The sequence below is a fragment of the Aythya ferina genome (genome assembly GCF_964211825.1).
Source record: "Aythya ferina genome assembly, chromosome: 1".
Taxonomy (NCBI): Eukaryota; Metazoa; Chordata; class Aves; order Anseriformes; family Anatidae; genus Aythya; species Aythya ferina.
In genome coordinates this window covers 140,338,754-140,359,252 of record NC_140296.1, presented here as the reverse complement: position 1 = coordinate 140,359,252, position 20,499 = coordinate 140,338,754, and the positions used below count along the sequence as shown (strand labels likewise).

The 20,499-nt window shown below is 36.2% G+C and overlaps 1 protein-coding gene across 8 annotated transcripts in view; it reads right to left on the bottom strand.

The window, feature by feature from the left end:
* The window catches only part of EPS8 (EGFR pathway substrate 8, signaling adaptor), a 132,760-nt gene that overhangs the window by 41,004 nt on the left and 71,257 nt on the right, over positions 1-20,499 (bottom strand). For all 8 annotated transcript variants that reach the window (XR_014694754.1, XM_084525293.1, XM_084525290.1 and 5 more), the window contains 4 exons: positions 12,139-12,229; positions 10,980-11,053; positions 2,242-2,309; positions 123-284 (listed from right to left, as the gene is read on the bottom strand). Coding sequence is in view for 7 of the 8 variants with exons in the window: in XM_084525293.1 (XP_084381419.1) it covers positions 123-284; positions 2,242-2,309; positions 10,980-11,053; positions 12,139-12,200 (366 nt within the window). In the remaining variant the exon portion in view is untranslated. The remainder of the gene's footprint in view (positions 1-122; positions 285-2,241; positions 2,310-10,979; positions 11,054-12,138; positions 12,230-20,499) is intronic.

Below are 20,499 nucleotides of genomic sequence, written 5' to 3'. Positions count from 1 at the left end.
AAAAAGCTACATGAGTTAAAAAGGGAAAGTGATAATAAGCTAATTAAAATACCAAACCTTACATACATCATTTTTCCCTTCTCTCTCCCTCTGAAAATGAGACTGCCACTCACAGATCTTACCTTTGATTCTAAGTCCACCAAACTGACAGCTTTGTCATCCACTTGAAGAATCATATCTTGAGTCCACACTTTGCCTTTGGCATCCAGCAATTTCAACTTCCTTATTCCATCATCTACTGTAATCATCGCCTCTTTTCGGTCCAGAACAAAGGTCGTTAAGTGCTAGTGAATGGTACAAACAATGAAGAAAAAATCTGTAACTCTCCCTATCAATAGGCAATGTCAGTGTTCAAATTGTCATGAAAGAGCAATACAAATAATTCCTGAATAGAATTGGCTTTGTTTATGACAGATCCCACCAATACGCTATAGGCAAGGTTGTTCAGTCTGTAATGTCATTTTAAGTTAAATGATTTTTGTAACTCACTATTTGTCATCCCCTGTCATTTCCTCACTACAGTACTGGTTACATTTTAAGGCAAATTCCAACATCTTCCACATATCATGGCTAGAATTGAATCTTGAGTATTTAATTAGCTTTATTGAGCATTGAAAACCTGTGTCAATTAGCAAGCTGAATTCAGAAGCACCAGCAGTAGCATCCCAGAAACAGCCTGCCAACACTCTTTCACCACCACCCTAACCTGGAGCATCCTCATCTTCTCCAGAACTGCCAGTTAGCACACTCATGGCAAACACAAAGGGCTTGCATCTGAATGAGATACCCTACAGACAGGCTAGTTGCTTGTTTTATGCAGATCACAGTAAAGATGTAGTATATGAACTATTTTTGCTCACCATCAATTTGGAACATTCTTCAGATTCCATTAAAGGTCTAGAAATTAAACAATACTTCACAGACATCACTTCAACTAGTTCCTCTATCATTAAATTTTTGACAACTTCCCTTCAACATGTCAGACATGCAAGACAACCCATAAAGTTATTTAATTTAATCCAGGCATAACCCTAACTTCACTTTTTATTTTAAAGATCTGGATACACTCACTCAAGTTGAATCAATTTTAATATATGCCTGCATACCCACTTTATAAATAACTTAAAAGAATCAAGTGAGTTTTCTTCTGTTACAGGAAAAGAGCACACTTAGTAATGACAGACAGAAGAGTAGATACGAGCTGTATATAATCAAAGCGTTTTAAAAAGTGAAACAAACTCTACTGACTGCTCGTGCAGGAAGGCTTAGACTTCAAATACCAGTACTAATCTTTATGCCAGTAGAGTATGAGAATGGTTATGTAGAAACTGAAAACAGACAGATAATTAAAAGCAACATTAATGTTTCTTTGGAAGCTGATCATGGGATAGAAGCACTTCTGCATACAATTTCACAACTTACAGCTAAATTTAAAACCCAGCTAAAATGGACTTGAGAATATAAGGTTTTTGCAAGACTCATCTTAACCTATGACAGTGTTCTGATGGCAGTAGGAGAAAGTTTATGCCAAAGAAACTATGGAATGGGGCACTGCACCCAAAAGTGCCTAACAGATGATGTATAGGCACCCAGGCTTACTTTGCTGAACATTTTAAACATAGCTATTTCTGGAGAAGATATGACAGCAGCATACAGTATTTCTGAAAAGCAGTTTAAGACAAGAAGCAATGTATTTTGCATTTTTCACTGGGGATGAAACTGTGCAGGCAAAATGTACTTGTTAAACTGCTACACAACAGACTTAGTAAGGCTTTTAGGGCTTAGTACCCAGCTCTTTCTAAATATCCCAGCCCCTCTGTTGATTATAAGTGATCAATATATTCATTTAAGATATCAGTCAGTGTGCCTCTCCAACAGCACAGTGTTTTTCAGCTCTGCCTCATCCTTGCAACGAGACAGGTTCAGAGACAGGACGGCATAACACACTGAGCTGTGATCCCATTGAGAAGCTCTGTCCCTTTGCCAAACTACACACAACTTTGCTTACATTCTTCTACATAAAAATTCCAGCTTGTTATGGCAAAGCTAGAGAATTTGATACATTTCAGTGTAATCTGTTCTGAAGTGACCTCAGGCTGGCAGGATATTTTGGAAGATTCATATGTCTTCAAGCATATTATCCTCAAAAATCACATAAGCAAAAATCACATAAGCAAAAATCACTGTGTGTAACCAAAAGCTGTAATTGGTACATTGCCTTGTCATACATCCTTGTCTCACCTCTACATGATACTGCGAAGTTTCGGATATGCTGCTGGCACTGTCCCGTGCATAATTCTTTCTTTGTTCTAAAGAGACGGAGAAAAGAAAGAATAATTATTCCTTCAAATTCTTATCATGCTGTGTTTTGGATACTTCTCAAAGATGCTTAAGACTAGCCATATATGTGAAAGTAGAAGGTGAGCTGCTCTTTATTTCTGTATTCAAAAGAAAAACCTTCATGCTCACATAGTTCAGCACAAGCATCGTACTTACATCCATGTTAAAAGCCAGTTTTCTTGTCTCATTGTCTCCGGATGGGAGGAGATCTCTGATGGAAAACACTTGACTGGGAAGCCTGACTATTAAAATCACTGGCTTACCACTTTGGTAGCAACATGGTAACTAGGTTTGTTATAATTGTATGAATGCACCTGAAAGCAAAAGTGTTTTCTGATATAAACACATTTCTCATACTAAATCTGGAAAACAACAAAGTCACACACAAACAAGACCTGAGTCATTCCTTATCTCTTCCTAGAGTATTCAATTTGTTGAATTACTAATGTAGAAAAATACATGGAAAGCAGGGAAGGAAAAAAAAGCCAAAAGCTGCAGCAAAAAAAATACAAATTAAATATCTCAGAACACAAATATTTTTCATCTGACAAACAAAATGCTGCAAAATCAGAAACATTGTTTGTCTTTAACTACATACAATAGATTAATATCAAACCAGGGGAAAAGGGAAGGGAAAATGCAAGATGAGGACACAACACACACCCACACCACAAAATAATGAATTAAGATGAATGCTGAAAAACAAACAAACAAACAAACAAAAACTTTTCAACTTTATTAGAAAAAAAGATGAATGAAACATTTGTAGGGTTTGTCCATTTTTTACCTCCATAACCACTAAAGTGCCCAATCCAAAACACTGCGACTTTCGTCTAAAAAGTCACTAGGAGACTTCTTCAAAAGAAGTACAAGGAAATTCTGCATTTAAAACAAAACAAAACAAAACAAAACAAAACAAAACAAAACAAAACAAAACAAAACAAAACACATTTCTGATCTTCAAGTAAAATAGGCAGTTTGATTGTGTTTGGAATAAAATATATGTAACTGAAGTTACATTCATTTCATCACACCCATTTAGAGTAGCTGGGGCAAAAATAAGAGCGTGTGATTCTGTCACCACGAGAGATAAGTTCCTTTTTGCAAAATTAAAAATGCTACCTACTACCAAACACATGATCTGTGACGTACAGAGACCTGTAGTGAGGATGCCATAAAAGCAACACTGCAAAAAGCTTGTCTGTGACCTGGATTCCTTCACACAGGAATTTCAGGTATTGACAAGGAAAGAAGTGCAGATGTAATGTCTGGAAGGATTTTGTCACGTTTTAGAATCACACCCATTACCTCTCCAATCCTCAATGAATTTCATGAAAGATAACACAGCTTTTGAAACCCCTCCCTGGCTTGATGGGCCCCTTCCTCAATGACAAACACTGCTCATACAGAAGAGCTATCCTGCTCCCTTATCACAGCTACTCAGCTTGGTTTAGCAAGAGGAGTCCACAATGCAAACACCAAATTGAAGAATGCCATGGATTATCAGAATTTTTAATTAGGTGTGTGAATTGTTAAAAAACAGATGTCTTAATTTCATCACCCCATATCTGAAATCCCAGCACAGAGGATCTGCACTGATTCCAATTGTAACTAATATTTCTGCTTTTGCAGCATGTTATTTAAGGCATCTTGTTTGGTTGTTATGCTTTTAAGGATAACAGACACACACATGCACATCCCAAAAAAAAAAAACAGTCAGTGAAGCAGTACTGTCTGACTTGCTACCTTTCTTTTTTTGTTTGGATGATGATCTGAAGAAGTAAAGTCCATCTGTTCCTAACAAAACAAGGGAATTAAAAAAAATAGTATCTAGTTTAACTCAACAGAATGTTTTGCATCTCCAAGGGGATCAGTTAACAACCCTCTTTAATGGACTGTAAATGATAGTCAAACACTGTCTAGTAAGAAAGAAAATACCCTTTAAAAAAGTTTCAATTAACAACACATCAAATATTCAACTTTGATTATTATTACTATTATTAGGTGAAAAAATAGCATTATTTCTAATGATATCAAATTACACAAGGATACAAAATCTTACAACCACTGTAAGGATTAAAAATATTGCAAACAATAACAGTTGGAGTGTTTTTAAATAAAGACATCCCGGTGTAAGTAAAGGCTCCAAATAAATTAAAAAACAGAGAATGACTTTTGCAAGAGATTCCTTGCTCTGATTCATAGAAATTTTGTTTTGCATTAGGATATCCAAGAACACTTGGAGCACTGATTAACACATCCTCTTCCACAGAACAGCACAGCACTCACAATGGACAAGATGACAAGGTTTTTAACACACTATGTTACGGTGAGAATAATAGTGTTTGTATTAAGAAAGAGAGCTTTCTGATAATGAGGGGAGACCTCATCACAGTCTACAACTTCCTCGTAAGGGGGTGTCGAGAGGCAGGAGACCTCTTCTCCATTAACATTAGTGACAGGACCCACGGGAACGGGGTTAAGCTGAGGCAGGGGAAATTTAGGCTGGACGTCAGGAGGGGGTTCTTCACAGAGAGGGTGGTTGCACACTGGAACAGGCTCCCCAGGGAAGTGGTCACTGCACCGAGCCTGTCTGAATTTAAGAAGAGATTGGACTGTGCACTTAGGCACATGGTCTGAACTTTTGGGTAGACCTGTGCGGTGTCAAGAGTTGGACTTGATGATCCTTAAGGGTCCCTTCCAACTCAGGATATTCTATGATTCTATGATTCTATAATAAAAGCTATGACCACCTGTGTCTGAGAGCAAAGGAGACCCCCCGAAGTTCTGCATTCTTAATTACAACAGGACAGTAACAAGAACTTCAACAGAACTTGAATTAGCAAAAGTCAGTCAGTGTCTGTGTTAACAAATAAAAAGTATACTAACCATAACTGACAGTCTTTGAGTTCAGCAACAGCTCCTATTTACCCGTTTCTATTTTAAACACACTTATGCTGGCAGAATGTTTATTAGAACCTGTTAGAGATGTGAGTTACCCTTTGATGTCCGTCCAACAAGCCCTTCTTCTAAAAACACAGCAACATGTCACTTACAGACTTTCAGACTCCAGAGCCCAGGAAAGCAGTGCAACCTAAACTCTAAGTAAAGCATGCAAACTAAACCTGAGGAGGCTTCCAAGTCTTGTTGCAGATACAAACCAACATGTACACGCACACATACACAAGTGTGTGTGTGGGGAAACACCTCACAGGCACTTAATTGCTGTTCAGTGCTGCAACATTTTTCTAGCTTTGAATGAGGTAAAAACTAGCCTGTAGTAGCTGTGAATGTTGTCAACATTGACACAAAGGAGGTGGAGGTAGATGTTATGGGTAACTCATCCATCCTGAATCATACACCCTTCAAAATACAACTTCTAATAAGTAACCTAGCATCAGTAAAATTCTTCAGTTGCTTCTAAAGAAGTTTTTCTTTAACCTTTGTTTAGAGGTTAAAAAACCTCTGCAAGTTCTCACCTTGCCCTCAGAAAGGAACTTATAACATGATATTCAAATGCTAATAACTCATCCCCTACTATTTAAAATAAGCATGACTAATTTTCATGAATTTGCTGACTTACTGAATGTACTGGGTCTGGCTGGAATGGAGTTAATTTTTCACAGCAGCTTGTGTGGTGCTGTGTTTTGGATTTGTGACTAAAATTGTGTTGATAACACACCTAGGTTTTACCTATTGCTGAGCAGCATTTGCACAGCAACAAGGATTTCTCCATTTTTCTCTCTGCCCCCAGCAAGTTGACTGATGGTCCAAAAGAGGCTGGGAGGGGGCACAAGTGACCCAAACTGACCAGAAGCCCATAGCATATAAAGTAATGCTCAGCAATAAACCCATGCTCAATAATAAAACTGAGGGGTAGTCTTTCCAAAGTATCTAATGCTCAGAGACTGGCTGGACATTGATCTGCCTGTTGGAGGCTGGTATGTAGTATGTTATACAAAATGCCTTTGCATTGCTCTTTTTTATTTCATTTGTTTGTTTTTAGTTCTTTTTCCTCTCATTTATCAAACTATCTTTATATTAATCCATGAGCTTTTTCCTTGCTTTTGCTCTTTCTATTCTCTCCTCAATCTCACTGTGCAGTGAGAGAGGGGTAGTGACGAAGCAACTCACTCAGGGTAAGTCCTTAGGTGCTGGCTGGGTTCAAGTCTTTACAGTGAAAAAAAAATAAATGTTTTATATGTTCCATTTCACTCTCCTAATCCTCCCAATCAATCTCAGCCTCTCATGGGTCCCTTCAAGCATGAAGAGAATTATTGCAGTTAAAGTGATATTCTACAACAGAGGCTTTGAGATATGATGAATAAAACAATCACAACTTTTTTTCTTTTTTTCTTTTTTTTTCTTTTTTTTTCCTGTTTATTCTATTTATTACAGCTCTTACATCCAATATGTAAAACAGTGCAGCCTTCATAGCACAGTAAGTTCAAACTTAGCTGATGCACTGCACACAATTTATCTAAAATATTTTCCTCTGATAAAAGAAAGCATGAAAACAGAGATAAAAAGAATCACAACAGAAGACACCAAATTCTTAATCACAATTATATACAGCAAAAGCAACCTGGAGGAATCTGAGCAAAATAAAATCTCTCACAAGGCAAGCACAATAAACTTAAAAGCAGAACAGCTTTTCACTTATAGGCCCTGACTATAAGATCTACTAGTTACTAAGCTTTTCAAAGGAACACAAATATTGATCCACAGAAAGCAATATTCCTGCCTCTTTCTGATGTGGAGTGATGCTATGGCTCTTCTAGTCTTTGTGAACTTACTGCATTTACCAATCACCAGGGATGGACCACATTTATGGTTTTAAAAAGATGTGAAAGGGTGCTGACTTCATACTAAACTTGGAAGCAGCCACAGAAACACAAGATAACAAAAACAAATGAAAAAACTCTCAACGAAAGGCTTTTGGACAAGCCAAAAATACAATAGGCAGTACCCTACACAGACTCATTATTGCCCTCATTACAACAAAACTTTGTGCTCTCCCTAGTTATTTCTGGCCATTTCATACTTTGGAAAGGTAACTACTCCATGGTTTCAGACAAAAATACCAGCTTTGCCCAAGGTCATTTGAGGCAGAGCTATGTACAGAACCTGACATACATAGAATCCTCTCACCCATTTTTCCACTGGAAGAGACTGCAGCTAAATGGCAAATCAGAAAGTTGCTTAATAAATTCTACCGCAGTCTGACTGTCATTGTCCAGTAGAAAGAGCACAGAAAAATCACAGCAAGGTATCAGAAGGCTCTTCATTGAGAGGGTGGTGGACACTGGGACAGGCTCCCCACGGCAGTGGTCACAGCACTGAGCCTGCTGTATTTCAAGAAGCATTTGGACAACACTCTCAGACATAGGGTCTGGTTTTTGGGTGGTCCTGTGCAAAGCCAGGATTTGGATGTGATCCTTGTGGGTCCCTTCCACCTTGAGATATTCTGTGATTCTAAAACAAATCCAATTCTTTATCTAGGTAGATTATCTAGGTAGATTCTTTATCTAAGTAATTCTTTCCAAATATAAAAGTCCAGTGGCTGGGTCTTCATGGATAACTCAAAGCACAAGTGGTGCTGGTTAGGGCTATGCTATGTTTAGGTACAAACAAATTTTCAGTGCCTAGAGCCTAGAACAGAAATGAAGAGTTCCTGTGCCAAGACTTCCCCCGATAATTGCATCAAAGATGTAATAAAAGTTATCAGCACTCCAGTTATGATAGTGCAAAGGAGGATAACAGTGAATCCTACCTTACCCTTCCATAGGGAAACTGGAAAATGTCTATATAGTATAAAAAGAGACAAAGCTCTGAAATTAGATAGCAATCCACATGGAGATGGATTAAGTGTCTCACAAACTACCCTACAAATCCTGATACAACTGTAAATTATTACCACACATTGACAAGCAGAAAACCACAATACTTAGTACTACTGTAAATTTATGGTTGCATTGGACTGATTGCTGATACCCCTTTAAGAATATATTGCAGCAGCTGGAGAAAACTGAGACTCAGAGCAAAGTGCAGGAGTTGTGATCTACACCTCCAAGGAGAAAGGTCAAAACTTGATTTAAAAACAAATGTCAGTATCAGAGGAGTAAACACTATCACTTTCAGAAACTCTTGCTATCATTCTCCCTGATGGCTACATGCAGCTAGCTATCAGAGAAGGTGTATTGTTTAGAAGTCAATTGTTAGTTTAATTCATTTGAGTATCAAATAACACAAGAATGTTACACAGCTGGCTTATTTTAACAGACCCCTATTACACTACATTTCTTACTCTGAATGAGGTATTTGAGCAATACAAAGATACACATGCAATTTCATTGCTAGCACCTAATCACGGCCATGGGAATATAAACACAATATATAAAACACCTGGTCTTTTCTGATAGAGTTACTTTCATAAAATCTTCCAATTCTGTACTGAATAACAGTCCAACGATTTGGAGTGAAACACTAGCTTATGACTGCTGGGAAAGGGGGCTGCTCCGCAATTTGTCACTCACTGGCAAACTCCCAGTGCAGCACTGGCTATTGGATCCAACCGATGCTGCACGTCTCCCTGTGTGCTGAACAGCAGAAGACAGATGGAGAAGCTAATGCTAGAACAACAGATGACAGTACGAGCCAAAACCCATTTCAGATGGAGAGATGAGGAATTGAATAATGAAATAAAAACCCTAAGAATGTGTAGAGGGCATCCTTTCTCTTAGGTCAGGGAGACATTTATCATGCAAATAGAAAACATTTCATTTCAGGCAGGAAATGCGTCAAAACAGAGATTATTTGACACAGGAAAAGGCAGTTGCAAACAAGTTTTTGCTATCAGGTAACCACATCAGAGATAGCAATGGCTGCAGTCTGTTTTTTAACCAAACTGTCTGTAACACAAATAAAACTCCAGCCTCTTTTCCCAATCAGCAGTGCAGTCAGCCTTCTTCCTGAAGACTGAAGGACTGAATAATCATGAATGACCTTACCAAAATAAGCACTGGGACTCAACAGTTAAGCTTCATGCCATGATGTATATATATACATATGTAGATAAGTAAATAGATAGATAGATAGATAGATAGATAGATAGATAGATAGATAGATAGATGTTTTAAGATCTTCACTGTGACTGGAAAAAATTGCATTCAAGATTTAGTGGTGACTTAGGAACTCAGGTACCATTTCTACCTGTTGATATCCATGGATAGGTGCACTTTAGTCCAAATAACATTCAGAAAATGACTTCCAGAAAAGGAAGTTTGTCATGAACAAAATTTGCTGCTAGCATTACATTGCCAGCTTTCATAAAACAAAACAAAACAAAACAAAAAAACACAATGTGGTCCATGTTAGTTCCACTAAAACCATTTAGATATCTATAAGTGAATCTATTAAATACATAGGCTTGAAGTATTTACATAACTGGTATAGTTGCATGAAGTATACATATACATAAAAAAAAATCAGAGCCTTCAATCTGCTCATAGTCTTTCAGTCTCACGGGTCAAACAAAACACATACATTAGCTATTAATTATAAATTAATAATAAAATATTTTATATTTAACTGCTTCCCACAGAATGCACAATGGGACAGAATGCACAAAATTCCTAAGCATGACAACGGAAAAAACATTGAAGACACATGACAGATGCAGCAGAATGGTAACATGATTCCTAAAAGTAACATATAAGTGCCTAGAATTTGAGGAAGGTTTTAGGTATTTTTCTTGTTTACTCCAGCTCATACAGTTGGTGATACTGACAGCCTAGTTTATGTATATAAAACTGAGCAGAAACAGTAAAATGTACAAACCCCTCTCTAAAGGTTGTGGAAATGTATCTTTACTTGAATCTCCAGGATAACTGAATCTTCTACTTCATTCAGTTCTTGTCAATTACTACTGCAATTTTTTGATCTATCTACTAGCAATGACAGTAAAACAAAATCAACAACTCATTTTATAGTAGCCACCTGTAACACAGTAGTTAAACAGTAAGTATTTTCAATTAATACTTGAATTAAATTATTTCAGAAGTAAAAGGCCGTTTACTGTTATATGTTTCAAATTTACTCACTTGTCCCCATATTCTACTTACATACAAATATTCCATGATGTTTGACATGAAAAACCTCATACAGGTATCATTTTAAAAGATTAAAGGACATGGCTAAAATACTTGCTACTACTGACACATCATGCAAAACATGCACTTTTGAAAAATGATTAGGATGATATAAAATGAAAATAGTGAAATGCATGCCAAAAAAATAATCTGCAGATGAAATAATCATCAGAATGTCTCTTGCTGGTTTGTTACCACCTACTCTTTCTGTCAGCACGCATAATTAGTATGTCGAGTGAACATACACAGGATGCAGAAATCACTGTTGAAAACTATCACTTTAGTAAGAATAAAATCACTTAATTCTTTTATTTTGTTAATACATATTGACAGATACATAATATACATACCTATAAACATATACATACACATTTCAGTTTTGTATACATACTATACAAAAGACATAAATAAAATATATACCAAGACATCACAATCAATGTTTAAATAACAATTCTAACATAGAAGTTCAGTGACTTTATGCCATCTTACCATAAAGAGCCTTTGCACTTGTTCTTGAATTCTGCTCCCTCTCTGCCTGACCAAATGTTGGTGAGCCATAGCCACTGGAAGGAAAAAACATTTCTGGTTAACTTCTGAATAGATATATTTGCTACAAAGACACAGGCATTGAATAAAACCCTTCCATTATGTAGGGCTATACACACCTACAACATTGCTAACAGAGGTAATGCTACTGGATACTGGTTCTGCATCATGAATATAATGAAGTGTATTTCTCTTAGGCTGGAAGCCTTTATGTGCTATTTTTTGTTGCATTAATACAACATCATGCACGGGGGGGTATGGTATACATATAAACGCTACCATAAGGTAAGAGTAATTACTATGAAGGAATAATAATGAAGACTACGCCAAAGACTTAGTAGGATTTTGCCTTTTGCCTATGTACACAAGTGTTAATTGTTTTTAACAGTTTTATGTGGTTTTCATAAAAAATAAAAGGCATATCGCTGCCTACAACAAATTAAAAGACAATCCAACTTCCTTCTAGTGTAACAGCAATAATGATTCATATACAAACTCCTTGTAAAGGGACAACAATATAAGAAGCAGATGATAGCACAGATGCCCTGCTCCATACAGAAATACATGTTCTTTTGCATCAGATTAGGCCAGTTCTCATTAGTGGTGTGAATGAAGTCTAGTGCCATGCTTCTGACACAAGGAACATCCTCCTATCTCAGAAAAGGTAACACTTTCAAGGAAAGCAACAGTTTCTCAGTTCTGTTTACCAGGAAATGGTATTTTCTCACAGATGGGAAGAGCAGCCTCATCTTTGATGCACAAAAATGCATTCACTCAGAGCTAGCCTTAAACAGCTCAGGCATACAAAGACCTCTCTGAGTCATGTATGAATTATATTGTGGCTACAGCAATTTATTTTTCTATGCCAGATGACTACATTCCTTAATACAACTTTACCCTTACACTGATAGAAAAATCAGTCAGATAATACCTATCAGTTTGGTAACATAGTTGGGAAGCTGTAACACTCTTTCACAGAAATTGCCTTTGTATTATTCCAATGAACTCTAATAATCATGGCTCCATCTGAAATGAAAGAGTAAGGAAAAAGCACAAAACTATTTTTTTGTCCATAGAAGGAAAATCAAAGGCATAACCTTACTTGATTTGAGGAGAATAACTTCCATATCCACCAGGAGGGGTATTTGATATATGTCCATTCATTCTTACTGTCACTTACTGAGGGAAGTGATCTGCGAAAAGAAACAGCAGCAAATGAATTGAAGTCTCTAAAAAAGATGAAGGTTTAATACAGATGCAATACAAACCTAATGAAAAAGTTACGGTTGAAATGGGAAAGGAATTGCATCCACAAGCTCAATTGTTATTACTTGTATTGTGGCAATACCTTAAAGACCTATTACAGAACTTCCCCCAGTTGAAATTTGATAGGTTTTGCTTCAAATAATTTATAATTTGGTGAACTAAGCCATTAGACTAGTCTTTAGGAAAAACTTGTAAAATAAAAGGCTAACTAAGCAAAGAACATCTGCTGCAGAAGTGGACAAGATGTTTCAAATGGCAACTTTAATAATCAAGCATGCTTGAGTTTAAACCACAATTCATTTATTTGAAAGCAACTTTAGAAATGAATTTTTGATACATATTTCTTCTATAAAATGTATCAGCTGAATTTTTAGAAAAATGCATTATCAAAACAAAACACAATTGTTTACACAGGAGGAAACTTGCAAGGTTAGTTATTTTGGGACTGAAAAAAATATATATATATTTTTTAGCAGCATGTAATTTCCTGAAAGTTTAGTGTGCCAAATGAAGCTCTTATATAATAGCAATCCTGAGAAAGCTATGATGAAAGAGTTAAAAGAATTTGCCCCTTTATTATCATGCTATTGAAATTAAAATTGACTCTGGTAAACGATTTTCATATTACAATTAATAAATCACTATTTGAATTTACCATAAGCAAATATTCTTCCATATGTGTATATAAAGTACATATTTGATTAATTATCTAGAATCCAGAGTCATTAAATAGAAAAAACTATTTCAACTTAGAATAAACTATTTTAATTCCACAAAATATTCAAAAGTATGTCAGATAAAATTTGTATCCAACAGATGTTCCATTTCCAAAAGTAAGCACAACCTGCTTTGTTGTACTAAAGCCATTTTACAAGCAGCTTATTTTCTGAATCACTGTCAGCCTACTGCTTAATTTAACTGTTCTCTTCCTGCTTTACAATGAAGCAGCAGCCAATTGATCTATAGTGCATACTGCACTTTGTATGTGTTATGCTCCCTTCCTTTTTCGTGCAGAAACACAAATCTAAAATGAATTCTGTCCTCAGCTCCAAAGCCTTCTGCTATTTCAAGACCTAAAAGCTGGGTTGAGTCTTCTGCACTCAGCAGAGTCATTTTTATATCTTTCTTACCCAAAATCTCTTACCTGAGATGCAGTTAGCAAAGCTAACTAGAACAGAGCTATATTGATTAGATGCCGACTGTCACCATGTGGAAGTGTGCTATGTCCCCTACTGCAAGCACATACTTTATAATCTTTTTCTTTTTTTTTTTTTTTTTCCTTTTAAATCTTTGATTGCTCCTTGCAAAAGATCTTTACTGACAGACGTGTATTTTACCTCCAGCTCTCCTGTGTATCACCAATAACATATCACATACCTAATTTGGTAGCATGTTTGGCTGCTCTTAGGCCACTTTTCACACAATGCAATACTTGACAGCTGTCTAAAACAAATCGCTCCCCATGCTGAGCACTGTTCAATTCATGAGCAATTACAATCTTTTGGAAGCATCCTAGAATTGACCCATGACTTGAAAGAACAGAAATATTCATTTATACAGCAGGATGTGCCAGGTCGTTGTGCGCTCCTTGTGCCATTCTAATACACACATGGACCACAGCCACTCACAACTGCTGTTCTCTAGATCACACTGTTATTAAGCTCTTTGACACTTCATATTCACTATTAATTCTTATCATCTGCAAACACTGCTCAATTTTGATACACTGCTTAACAATTTACAGTAGGATTAGCTTCCTAAGAGTGAGTGGATCATAAAACTTCCACAAATTATGTCCATTATCTTTCAGTATCCCTCTTTTCATATACTTTCCACGCATACTTTTATTAAGATGACTCTTACTTTATTCTCTATACCCATTTACCACCTGTGATTTTTCAGATCACAAATTCCTCAACAATTCATTTTAAAGTTATCTGGAAACAAACAAACACATTTTTTAAAATCAAAATTATTTTGCTTCTCTGACATAATTTTTCTTCTTAATCAGCAACATTAGTTGCAACATAACAATTTGTTACTTTTACTCCACTTAAGTTTATGATAGTGGTGAAACATTTTAAGTAGAAGCAAAGTAATATCTTAAAAGTCAAAGCTTCAGTCTTTGAAATTAGCATAATGCACTGCAAGTTTTATAGCAACAATGACCTTGAACAGAAAATTTTCACATCAGAAGAAAATACCTTGATTAAATACTTGCTCGCTGTGAAGTGTAACACCACTTAGCATTAATACAAAAAGCTTTAAAACTGCATTTGGGATCAAGTGATGGTGCAAAACCGAAGTTAGAAGTTTTGTCTGCCTCAGGAAAAAAGCAAAGAGGGAGATGGGAAGGGAGAGGGAGATGTAGTCTTGTTATGCCAAGTAAGCACAAAATTTTTAGTGAGTTTTAGCTGATTTGCAAACAAAACACCATATTCTATTTGATTTGGGTAAAGCCAACAGTATTTCCAATCTCTTATGCCATTAGAGGAAATCAAATGCTTTTGAAACATCAAGATTACTACTTTGATGGCACAATTCCAGAGCCTACACAGTACTTCTCATAACTTTGTTCAAGAAAGCTCCTGAATGTGAATAAAATCTAACCCTTCACAGTCATTATTCATAATTAGTCCTCAGTAGTGATGATTCCACCAAAATTATCATGCTATTTTATCTCTCTCAGTCTAAATATTTCTGGAAAAAAAAAAAAAAACATTTTAAGAAAACACTAAAATTTTCTTAGGTGCATAATGGAGACAAGGCAGACATAAAAGAATAACAAAGTGTAGTGCTTCACTTACTATGCACTTATACATCTTTCTTTGCTGTATTTTTCATCTCAAATACTCTTTCATCTCTTACAAACAGTCCCACAGAAAAAGTCAACCAGCGCACATTGCTAAACTTTTGTCGTCCAGGAGTCTATTAATAAACTCCACTTCCTCCTTAATCTTCCCTTTCACCTCAGCTCACCAGTTCACAGTAAAATATACTGGTGCCATAGATTTTAAGATAAACATCATTCAAGATTAACTGTACAATCCCTCTTCAAGTAGACCTGAAGTATCAACAGTTTACTTGTGAATATATCCAAGTACGATCATGCCTTTTTAAGAATCCTGAGAAGAAATAAAGCCTACTCTGAACAGTAAATATTTTATAACAGGAAAACTAAGCAAGAATTTAGGAAGAAAAAACTCATAAGAAAATAGGTAAAAATAATAATAAATAGCGAGATAAATGTTAAAATACTTATGTAGAAGTATATTAAAAAATACATAAAATCAATATCATGAGAAAAATAGCTTTAAGTAGGAAATTCCTTAATGCAAAACAAAACAAAAAACAATCAATTTCTGGCAGGATCTGAGACTGAAGAAAAAGAATCCACCCAGGACTTCACCAGTGCCATCAGCTTTATTTTTGGCAGGACTCTAAGATACCAACATTAAGCAGCAACATAAATGACAAAGGTTTGTAAATGACAAACCATTTCTGAGCAAAATATAACTTGGTTCTTCAGTTGACAGCTACTAGTGGGCTAACCTCAAATATGGCAGTACAGCAGTGGTATACAAGATGATTTCATTTGTCATAAATATTCATTAAAAATATGCCCAAATCCTAAAATACTCCTTACCTTCCCCACCTTACAGCACAGCATCCTAATGAAGGCAATATAATTTGTGTGCAAGAACAAGCTGATACATATACAACTCACACATCCTGCCATTTAATTTCCTAGTAGGAGTTTGAAGGAAACAAAATCCCTCAATTTATTTTAAAAATCCCTTTTCTAGAAGGGCAGAACTATCTCATTATAGAAAATGAGATATACAAGACCCTGGTGCTCTTTCCACTCATCCTGAATCAATCAGTCTCACCAGTGATAGATCACAATATCAAATGGAAAATAAAATAAAATAAAATAAAATAAAATAAAATAAAATAAAATAAAATAAAATAAAATAAAATAAAATAAAATAAAATAAAATAAAATAAAATAATAAAGAAACAGCTGAGTGGTGTGGGGTTTTTAGACATTATGCAAGGAGCCGGGAGGGTTAAAGAGAGGAGGATGCGGGGGAAGGAAGAGGAAAGCCAAGAATGGCTGGAACAGTAATTATCTACCGATTAAGAAAATGTTATTAGTCACACGCCATTGTTACCACATGCCCCAAAAAACACACAGATTCTTCCTCAGCTAGATAACAGGCGCAGACTGTAACTCCAGCAAACAAAAGCAAGTGGACCATTACAAGGTAACCCTTATCTGTAGCAGATCTGACATTGTATCAAAGTCAGAAAAGGACCCTGTCTCTCCAACCTTTCCCCTTAAAAGAAGAGGGGGGGAGGGAGCAATAAAAACAACAAAATATCAGATGAGTCCATACTATGCTCTAACTCACTATAGCTTCAATAAGAATGCCTAGCATTGCTATTCCGCAGCATTCAGTGCTGCTGTTCTTGCAAACTTGCTTGCTGTTTCATTTCTTATATTTCACATGCTGCTTCTTGATTCACCCTCTTCACCCACATGTGCCTTCCTTCAAACCCATGTTACTCCTACATGATAACTGGTACTTTTTAATCCCCTTGTACCTCTACACTAAGGTCACTTCTTCACTTATTCTTTGTGTACTTTTGTATCGGTGTCTTGGCCTCTTGTGTGTAACTTCTTCTTCTCTATCTTCACCACAACCACAGATTTTATGAATGGGAAAGTCCTGCTGGAAGTCACAGATGGTCTCAAATGAAATGTTGCCACTGCCCTCTACTTCAAGACTCGTTTCAGACAACAACCAAGAGCAAATATGCCTTCTGCACTCTGTTCAGCATCCTGCCTTTAGACAAACATCAAGATGCACACATATGCATTCAAGTAGGTATTGCTTCAGAAATGATCATTGGGGATTTTCCATCCTCTTCACATTGATATCAGAATTTCTCTGGCAGCAGGTTCAAAGTATAATGTTTTCCATTTCCTGTTAAGGGGACTAGAGCATTGAAAGAACAGTAAAAAGATGATGGTAAACATAACACACAAATTTGAAAGCTAGACCTGACAAGTGATGCAATTTCAAGACAAAAGACTTGGCCTTCTTTCACCATTGCTCTGGCTGTTGTCCCTTTTGCCTCTTTCAAGCCACTCTTTATTAATGATGGATGGGGAGGGAGGTTGAAGCTTTTTTCAGAAAGAACAGGTGCTCTGGTATACACCCATGTCTGAGCATCAGAACTTCAAGTAAACATGTTAAGTACAATAACCACAATAAATTCATTTTGAAAAAGTTGTTACTTTCAGGTCTTCTCCGAATCTAGACCAGTTGTCCAGCATGGCCATTGGCATTATGCTACATTATGTCTTACAAATCTACATTGAGTTGTATCCTGAGCTTAGATTTCAGCGCATTCCCAATCAGCCCTTCTACTGGATGTAATGTAGCTAAATGGGTTTCCTGCTAAAGAAATGAGTGGACATTCCCCCCACCCTGAATTTTGGTCCTTACAGAAAGCTGAACAGATAGAATATTATCTGCCCACTGAGACCAGGGAACAGAGGGGTATGAGCATTTCAAGAATCTAGTGACGGTGACCTATGAATGACTATGGCTCTGGCCAGGAGGGAGATGACACCGTGTGACAGGAGACATAGCACCATGCAGGAGAGATTTATAAATGTATTCACCTCCACACAACAGGGCAGCAAGTGAGTTCAATCAACACTGATTTTTCAATTTGAAAAAAGTGCTTCGGTTATTATTCACACTTTCTGATATTTAATATTTTTCCCTCAGTCCTTCAGTAGGAGCATATTAAATTCATCAGGAGTATTCTTGTCAGCAGAATAGACAGGATAAATTTATTAAGAAAATTCTGAGACTTAATTATCAGTCAACATAGGAGACAGGATATGTTAATACAAGACAAGGCTACAGAGCAAGAATTGCTAGCTGAAAGAGAAGTTTTCTGCTGGGAAAACTAACAATATAGAAAGTGTCCCATAAATTTTCTTTTTGTTTTTATGGTATTTTACAGTGATTCACTGTCAAGAAAATATTCTGACAATATACTTAAGATAGGGATCTTCTATTTGGAGGAAGGAGAGACATGAAGCTAAAAAGCAAAAACTGAATGAATAAACTTCAGATAGATCCTGTTCACAGATTTAGCTCTTTGTATGGACACACTAATAGAGAACCTGCTTGAAAACAGGTTCTTATTCAGACATGGTAACCTATTTCCATTCGTTTCACTCAGGTCTGGGCCATGATTTATAATTACCCCTACTGAAAGAAAATAAAACAGTTTTACAGATACAAAAGCTTCATAGACTTAAAATCTCTGTTGTTACAAAGGAATGTTAATAAATATGCAAGCATTAAACCCATGACTAACTGATATTTTTAATTAGAGAATTAACCACCCCATCTAAAGCATGGTAAGTATTAATTACTAAGGTCAGGATAATTATGCAGACCTTACAGAAAGCATCAGAGTGTTGGAAGACCAGTATCTTGTATAAAATAAAAGCCACACAACAAAACCCACCACATATACACACACACACACCAAAATAAACAAAACAAAAAAGCAAAAACAACCAGAGATATAGAAGAACAGTCTAAAGGAAAGTGGCTATGGCATGTGAAGAAATTCGTAGAAGGAGGTAGAAAAATGTAATTAAAATTTACCATAAAAACAAACAAAAAAAAATCAATGCCAATGCTACGTCTAGCTCAAGTATATAAAGAGGACCAAAGAATAAGCTGTTTCAAGAGGCCACAGCTTTGAAGTGCCATTGGCACACTGCTCCAGAGTTTAATTCAATGCCTCATCCACTGCATCCAGGAGCCAGCATCCAACTGTGTGGGCTCACAGAAAGGAGGCTGGGAACACATTTGCTGTGCCCAGCACCATCACTAAATTCCCCCTTCCAGTGTTCAAGAAACAGCTATAGAGCAGTTTCAAGACAGAAACCTGAAAACTAAAATTCTATCCGAGTTTAATATCCACCAAAATTCAGAGCACACAGACAGACACACAAACTAGCAGAGGGTACAAATCCTATTTCAACATGGCTGCAACAGTGCTCTCAATATCTCCACCTGCAGAGAGATGTAAAATAATTTCCTCGGGTTTTATTATATTTAAATAAATAAATAAATAAAAATGTTTGGAACCACTAACTAGTGAATACAACTGAGATAGCAAAGACACCATAGCTTTATATCTCTTCCTCACACTCTCTGTTTGTTTTTTTTTTTTTTTTTCATTATTTCCTTCTATTTGTTGATACAGCACACTACAAACTAGATCATTAGATTTCAAAAGAGGGCACTCCAGACATTGATTTGAAAGTCAGCTTGCCATCAATCTGACTTTCAAAAGGAGAACTTATAAATGATATTAATACTTTTGTGCACTTTTAGATAGATCAGCAGAAAACTCAGCAAGAAAGTGTGCAAAGAGTGCTTATTTCCAGATGCCATGAGAGTAAGGTTCCCACTACCCAGAAGACACTACCTGTCAAAAGGTTCATGAAATTTGAACATACATTTTTTCCTTTCAGGTGAAAAACAAGCTATCACTTTAACTGACGAATTACTTCTGAATATTTTCTTGTAGTGAAGTGCTTGTAGAAACATCAATAAATAAGAAGAATTTAAAAATAAAAAATGAAGACAGTAAAGATGGCAGAGACATCTAAAAATGAACAAGAATATGTCTGTAACTGTTGTTTTTGTTTCAGATAAAAATTTCCTCTTAATCTGGCCAAAAGATGAGTGAACTCATGGTTAAATTACTACTTGTTGCTGCAAGTTAATCAAATGAAACTGGCTTAACCAACTATCCACATCTTACTTGCAAGCTTAACAGTTTTTCTTTTAAAACAAAAAATTAACATAAGGTATTCCAATGATGCTGATTAACTTTTCAAACTTCCCAATTAAGAAAGGTCTTTAGTTTCATCTAGATCAAGTAATGTGCACGAATGGCAGCAAATGAAGCTTCACAAGGCTGATATGTAACAGCTCATGAGTTTAGATTAAGATGTTTTAAAACTAATGTCACCATCACAAGTTTTTGGGCTTAAACAAGACATGCTAACACTTCACGAGGCAGTAGACTCTTCATATTCTCAGAAGCAATTTAAAAATATTCCCCTAATACTCTTCAATGAACTTGC